Raw genomic sequence first — 8,082 nt, 5'->3', positions numbered from 1 at the left:
GTAAACTAGTCTATTAAAATTACTAGTGGATACGCTTAAAGAAGACCTCATCTTCTATTGTTAGGTTCAGTCTGAAAAGAATCATACAGGTGACTGCACATATGGCAGTAATTCTAGCCCTATTGTGACCACAAATCTCTACCTCTGTATTTAGTGAATACTAAACTGTTAAATGCCACAGCACTATCATACACTGCAGACAGACCTAAAATTTAACACTGATCATGTGACACATCTTATCTAATTCTCTGAACCTGTCTTTATTTATGACACCCCAAAGAAAAACATTTTATCACTTTTTTCTTCAGATTTTTGTAATATTTCTTGGAGTGCTGTGGTATTTCTGCTCTTCGTGATGGTGAAATATACAGGCCAAGTTTGTGCGTTTTTGTACACACCCTAGATGTGGGCACAATTGTTTTGTTCTTGCACAAGGTTATGCTTCTATATTCGGATCTAACCAAACCCAGGACAATTCCAGAGTATGTTACATACTCAGTGACCACTGCTTTAGGTGGAGACTGTGTGTGGTCAGTTCCATAATGGCTTTGTGTAGGGGATTATGATGTAGTATAAACTTCAGGTGGGAGGCCATGTCTTTCATACTTTTGTTTCTTATGTTGTCATTTTTGTATGGCTTTAACCTTATTGATGTATACAGCATTATAGCACTGTTTCATTGCTCACTGATCTTAAGGATTTCTGTATTAATTCAACTACAACTTACTGGTATTTCTTCTCTATTCATCTAACCCTGTGTAACCCTGAAACTGATCTAGAATGTAGCTTCCTGCATTAGATTTATAACAGTGACGCTTGCCTTAAAAGCCAAAAATGGAACAGCCCCCACATTCCATACTTTGCACCACGTTCCCTTTGGGGCGCTAGCATGGCTCGACTGGGTCCTCCAGTCCTAACAATTATAGAAGACACTTCCTTGTCGTCCAGGTGGTGGAGTGAACTTTCCCTGGCTGTCTTAAAGATTAAAGACTTACCTCTTCACCAAGCATTTTAGCACTTATTTAATCTGTGTTTAAAAGAAAAAAAAAATCCCTTGACTTGTGTGTTCTTTTTTCTTGTTTTACTAAGATCCCCACCAGGAATTTAGCTTAATGCTATGCTTAGTCCCTGACCTAGTATGAGTGATGGAGTGTAAAAAAGAACAGGAAATTAATGCTGTGAAATGACCAGTGCTTTACTTCAATTCTATTGTGAATTTGGGGAAATTTAAGAATAGGCTACATTCATTCTCTATGGATATTCTGTGGGCAGCAATACAGAGGAAAAGGTTCTTTTAGATTATACAAATAATGTCAGGATGGTGTGCTTAAGGTCAAGTACAGGTGCATTGCAAGCAAAGGTAATAAACTGGGAGCCAATAAACTGGGAGACTGTAAGACATGATTGTAAACAGTATACAAATATACTGGCAGGCAGAAAGAATTCCTATAAAGAATGTATATAATATTCTAACTTTCCACCCAACTGTTTTGAGTGTGTTTATTAAGGCTTTGGTTACCAGAGTCTTTGTATATGAAGGATGCCATTTATAGGCAATAGCCATAAAATAATTGCAATGATTATTGACAGCAGATTTGCTCAATATAGTACAGAAAATCCATATAGTCAGAAAATATTTTGTTTAATTATTATTAAATTAAAAAGTAGTGTTTACATTGACTTTTTGTGTGCTGAGCAGAAAAACTGACAAATTGACTGAAAGCTAAGAATAAGTTAAGAGCCATGACGATGACGTGTATATCTTAACATCTTCCACCTAAAGTCTGAGAGAGATTAAGTGTCTGGAATGTTTGGTTGCAAGCTGAGAAGGACAGTGAAGCTTATATTTGCACCCAAATGTGCTCCAAAAGATTTGCCAGAGAACACAAAGACTGTCTGATATTAGAAGATCAACTTTAGTGATGAAACCAGGTTTCTTTTTCATAGAGGTGATGGATAAGTCAATGTGAGGAGGATCCTGGGAGAAGCATCTAAGGAAACATGCACTAAGGCAACTGATAGGTATTGTGTTGTTGGGATTATGGTCTCTGAATGCATCATGGCCAAAAGTCTGTTTTTTTTAATGTAAAAATGGTAGGTTGACGGGTGATTTTTACAGTGTGTTGACGTACTAATTCCCACTCTTACTGGAAGTCACTGTTCCCAAATGACTACCTTCTTCCACTGCATAGTGATGGTATATTCCAACAGGACAATTCAAAGTGCCATTCAAGTCTTTAACCTCATTTATTTGCCACTCTTGTCTCAGTTCAACAATAATGGTAGGTGAGTTCTGGAGCTGCCAGTCTTCCTTCCTTCCTTTTTCACCCTCTTTCCTGCTGGTAACCAATTTTTTTCCATCCTAGCCCTGTTTCTACACTACACAATCACTCTTCTCCTCCTATTTCCTTTATACATTTTCCTCTTTTTACTACAAATGAGAGACTGCAGATTATCTTGTCCAGCGTTTCGGCCACCTGCCTGCTGGATCACATTACGTTCACTATGCTCCATCTCGCAAGTCCTCCAGCCTCAAGAAAGGTCATGTACCAAGACAGGTAGGGTTATTATCATTCTGGGGGAAAAAATATAATTAAATTCAGTTAAATTTTATTTTGAATAGTGCTTTTAACAATGTTAACTGATTGAATGTAGAATTTAGCTTCCTGCATTAGATTTATAAAAGTGACGCTTGCCTACAAAGCCAAAAATGGAACAGCCCCCACTTACCATACTTTGCACCACGTTCCCTTTGGGCCACTAGCATGGCTCGACTGGGTCCTACAGTCCTAACAATTATAGAAGACACTTCCTTGTGAAAATTTTGGTCCAGGTGGTGGAGTGAACTTTTCCTGGCGGTCTTAAAGATTAAAGACCAAGCATTTCACCAAGCATTTTAGCACTTATCTAATCTAAAAACATCCCTTGACTTGTGTGTTCTCTTTTCTTGTTGTACTAAGCTCCCCACCAAGAGGTTAATGCTATGCTTAGTCCCTGACCTAGTATGAGTGATGGAGTGGAAAAAAGAACAGGAAATTGTAGCTGTGAAATGACCAGTGCTTTACTTCAATTCTATTGTGAATTTGGATGTTCTGTTTGGGGAAATTTGAGAATAGGCTACATCCATCCTCTATGGATATTCTGTGGGCAGCAGTACAGAGGGAAATGTTCTTTTAGATTATACAAATAATGTCAGGATGGTGTGAGGATGTCATCAAGGTCAGACTTGTCTCGCACCTCCGGGATTGGGGATTTGATTCCTGCCTTCTGTGCCTCAGGGGTTTCCTCTGCCCCTCGTACAGTTCATATACATGGTGTAGACTTATTGGCATCTCTAAATTGTCTTTAAATGATCCATAGTATATGTTTGTGTGTATGTAATTGTGCTAGGGTGTCCCCTGGGATAGTCTCCGGGTTCCCTGAATCGCCTGGGTAGGATATGCAGTACAGAAGGTGGAGGGATGTTTATGTCCATTTTAGTTATGAATTATTCAGTTTGAAACACAAGGTGTTTTTTGGGGTACTGCTGTTGTAATGTTGTGCTGATGAACTTTTTGATCTGAACTGATTATTTCCTATAATTTACAAGTTAGTTCCTTTAATTATAAGCAACTTTAAACAGACATTCTTTCTTTTGAAGTTATTCAAAGAGCAAAAAAAAAAAAGAAAAAGAGAGAACTTTATAGTGAAAAGTCATCTGTCCTGAATTGTAGAGTTTTAACTCTGTTACTCTGGCTACTGTCATAAAGAAATTTCCTTTGGGATTAAAAAAGTTATCTTATCTATCTTATCTTACCTTATTTTATAAATATTATTTTATGTTTATTTCTATACTCTAATGGTACAGATGTTCAATTTTCTAGTGACATTTCCTCATGCTTGCTCATTAGGGATAGATGTTAGAGATTGATGTTTGAGATAAATAGTAATTTAATTTAAACTTTACAATTTTTATTCTGTTTCTATGCTCCTGTAAAGCTGCTTTGAGACAATGACAACTACTAAGTGCACTACATAAATAAAACAAATGTTTTGTTTTTTTCACCATTTTGAATAAACACCAGCAAGTGTTCTAAGTACTTAAACCAGCCCAAATGGAACCAAAACCGTGCTATTGTTATAGTCACACTTACAGTACAGATTCCACTCGTGCCCTTTTATCTGATTAGATAACTGCATGGATGTAAAGGTGTTCCTATTAAAGTGGACAGTGAGTGTACGTCATTAAAACAGGTCAACTGAGACATGTTAAACAGAAGAATTATGAAGAAAATATTGCACCAATTCAACCACTGAAATAAAGTAACGTTATTAAAGTATAAATAAAGTTTTATTTCTTTATCCACAGCTTGTGTTCTTTTAACAGAAGCACTCATTGTGAATGGCGACAGTGTTTATTTTGAAAAAGAGGAGGATGGGGAGTCATTGCTGGATGAGTCTTCAACCTTTATTTATCTCTCCTTATTTGGGATTTTTCCGATGTTCCTATTTTAGTAGTTCTTGTCAGGTTTGGTTGTTCTCCAAGCTTTTTCCCCTTCTACTTTGCAGCGATGCCTAATTGAAGGAACCTGAGGATAAAGAAGTTAGAGTAATGTCAATGATGTATCATTTATCTGACTGCTAATGTATAACAAAACCAATTTATCATTCAAATCATATGTAGTATGCATTATTTTTTTCCTGTCCTGCTGCAGTTTCCCTTTAACAGCCTCACCAGACTACTGGCAGGTCTGCAAGAAACAGCTGTCCATGTTCTTGCCAAAAAGTACTCGACTGTTGACAGCTGGATGAGTTTGCATTCTCGCAGCATAGTCAGCCTGCAGGTGGTGAAAAACACATTTCACTTGTTTTCACTACTGCATATCTTTAGATATCATCAAGTGTCACATCAGAGACTTGCAAACAGAAAAACACCACAAATAATAACAGCAGTGCTTCCGACACTAGATTTTCACATTGTTGTGGTAAATTTCACCTTTTTTTCAATCAGTTTTGCCTTCAATCTTCCAAGGTAACAATAAAATTGTCTTCTATTATATTTTGGTTCATCGGTCCATCCATGTTTCCTTTGCTGATGTGTAATGCCTCGGCACCGTTCGCAGACAAACAATGAGAAAGCAGCGATATCATGATGTGTCCACCTTCACTACAACTGCTTTGCATGTTGTTCTTGGAATCAAGCACACAGAACTAACCCTTTATCCAAACAGGAGGATATAAATTATTGGCACAGAGTTATATTTTAGTTTTGTCTGACCTGAGTTTATTGCTTTTAGGGCTTCATGGGGTGAGGGAAAGGAGATTATTGCAGTACACTTGCTCTCTGTGTAATTCTTGTTCCTGCTGCTTTCATGTCTTCCTGCAACTCTTTTCTTCGTTATCATTAGCCAGAGAGCAGGATGTGAAATCCTGCATGTTGCACTTATTAGAGGATGATTAGTTATGGTTTTGTTGTACTGGCAGGGATGTTCAAGGCCTCTAGCACTGTAACTTTTTCTATTCCAGTGTCATGTTGTCCGTGAGAAATTCTGTCAGTATGTCGAACATGTTGCCATGTTGTTGTGTGAAATTCCCCAAACAAACAAACCCAAGAATATTTTCTGCAGTATTTCTATATGAATATATTTATATGTAACCTTGTAAATAATTAAATTTGGGAATTTGTACATTAAATTAAATATATAAAATTGCAAACAATAACCCCAAATGTATAGTCAATAGGTCTATAGGACTTTTATGTATTTCTTTAGTGCTTTTAAATCCCGGTAATGTTCCAGGTCACACAGTTCCAATTGGTCCAAAGAGTGAACATAACACAAGGGCAAATTATTGTCCGATTTATTTTTTCCTAACAATTTTGTTAGTAACCATATCACGTTTGCTTATGAATACAAACACTTTTGTTCATATTTATTAAATGTATTATCAGTAGGGCAGCAGTAGCTCAAGTGCTTAAGGCTCTGCATCTTCCCTAGAATAGGTAGCTTTACATCACATCATCCAGATAGATAGATAGAATTTCCATCTTTCACATTTATTGTGCCTTTAGAAATCACCAACACAGACTTGCATTACAGATTAAAGTTGTGATTACAAAAAAAACAAGACTTTATGAGTTACCTAGAAATTAATACTAAGGAAATCTTAAGCAATTAAACGATTATATGGGGGGGGGATAAAGGGGGTTAGCGCCTTTGCCTCCCACCTCTGGAGTTAGGGGTTTGATTCCTTCTTGTGCATATTCTCTCTGTGCTTTGTGTTTTCCTTCTCCAGTCCAAAGACATGCATTGTAGACTGATTAGTATCTCTAAATTGACTGTGGTGAGTGTATATATATATGTGTGTGTGTGTGTGTGTGTGTGTGTGTGTGTGTGTGTGTGTGCCCTATGCCACCTCCTCCAGGGTGTCCTTTGCCTTGAGCCCTGAGTTCCCTAGGACAGTCTTCAGCTTACTGTGTAAAACAAAGCCTGTGTAAAATAAGCAGTTCAGAAGATGGATGATACACATGATATACATGTTCCTAAATCATACACTGATATAGATCAAATATATTAGATTAACTTACAAATGGAAAAATCATATTGTATGTGAGATACTCAACTCTGGGGATCATTTTATGTTTGTCTGCTTGATTAGTTGCAAGTTGTTTTTCCCATCAAAATCAAAATGTACCTAAGAATGCAGGCAGTTAGTTTAGTGGTGAAAGTAAAGCAAGAGTGAGGGGATACAGGAAACAGAGGGAGGGATGGAAGCAAGAGGGCTTCACAAATATGAATGGAATTTGTTTTAACATGGGGTACGATTTGAAATGCTACCCCCATTCTACTTACACACACACACACACACACACACACACACACACGAAAATAAAGAGTTAGAAGAACTTCTAACATGTGAAACTTATTTTAAGAAACAGTAAACATGCTCGCATTGCTGCTGTGGTCTTCTGCTCTCTGAGGCCACAGTGAAGGAATCCAGCGCTGCCTCAGAGAGTTCAGCACAGGGTTGATGTTGCTCTCACAGTCTCACTTACACACGAGTGTGTGTTCTTGAGTTCTGTAATGGCGCTTGCCAACATGGATACCAGCTGAGCCTGAACTGTGGCTTTCTCCACTTTCCCAAGCATTGCTGTTGCGGTCTGCTTCATCATTTCTGTTTAAGGAACATCTCCGCTTTGCTTACCTTGCCAAAAAAATCTCTGTGTAAATAAAGAGTGAAACACGTATCCTGTTCGAGGTTGAGGGAGAGGATTAAAAAAAAAGAAGTGAAATGACATTGCAGGAAATGGGAAAAATGTGAAGTCTGGAAAAATGCACTCGGAAAAGAAGAGGTCAGAATAGTTAAATAATGCTACAGGTGTGCAACATATATTCAGCAGAAAGAATGATAGGGAGTCAAAGAGGCGAGTAATATACCTGTGTGTGTGTGTGTCTTTGAGTGAATATAAAGGGTTGTATGTGTGTGTTGAGGAAAGTTGGGGGTGGGTGCATGAATAATCCTCAGACTTCAAGTTAGACCTTGCGTATGTCTGCGTGAGTGGTGATAGAAATTAGACTGAAAGGATAATTTGCAGCAGTATGTGTGTGTTATTTCAGGATGGACAGAGGAGTGACTATGAGCTGGTGTGTGTGAATACATGAGTATGTGCTTGTTAGAAGGAGAGCCAGCAGAAGGGGAAGGGCCTCGAGTGAGTCGACAAAAACAGCTGCCCCAGTGTAGTCAAGCAAACACGAGCAAGAGGCAGAGAAACGAGAGGAGAGGGAGGACCAGTAAGGTCCAGCATACTTTTTTTGTTTTTCTTTTATTTTTTATTTTCTTTTTTTTTTCTTTCTGTGTAATAGTAACAAAATCTTGAGTGTAAGAAAAGTGCAGCATAAATAAATTATTGCATTATTATATGGGTTGCACCCTGTGTACGGATTGCTGTGGGGACGAGCCGGAGCCAGAGGCGCTCAGTGGGACACTAAACAAGGAGAGGACACACAACAGGATCAACATGAGACTCACCAAGGTGAGTTACAGCAGCACAAGGAATTCTCATGTATGTGCTGCTTATTTTAATACTTTCTTTGTAGTATCAAT

General features: G+C 38.0%; 1 protein-coding gene across 5 annotated transcripts in view; it reads left to right on the top strand.

Annotated features, from left to right (window-relative positions):
- Positions 1–7,723: 7,723 nt before the first annotated feature.
- Positions 7,724–8,082, top strand: part of tns2a (tensin 2a) — a 38,160-nt gene continuing 37,801 nt past the window's right edge. For 4 of the 5 annotated variants that reach the window (XM_060894827.1, XM_060894822.1, XM_060894823.1 and 1 more), the window contains exon 1: positions 7,725–8,011. In XM_060894827.1, coding sequence (XP_060750810.1) covers positions 7,898–8,011 — 114 coding nt within the window. In that variant the 5' untranslated portion in view covers positions 7,725–7,897. Of the gene's footprint in view, positions 8,012–8,082 lie in introns of all 5 variants that reach the window. The other variant, XM_060894824.1, reaches the window with a different exon arrangement.

This window comes from Tachysurus vachellii, chromosome 19 (genome assembly GCF_030014155.1).
Source record: "Tachysurus vachellii isolate PV-2020 chromosome 19, HZAU_Pvac_v1, whole genome shotgun sequence".
NCBI classification, from domain to species: domain Eukaryota; kingdom Metazoa; phylum Chordata; class Actinopteri; order Siluriformes; family Bagridae; genus Tachysurus; species Tachysurus vachellii.
Note: the sequence above shows the minus strand (reverse complement) of the source record. Positions and strands in the feature narration are given on the sequence as shown.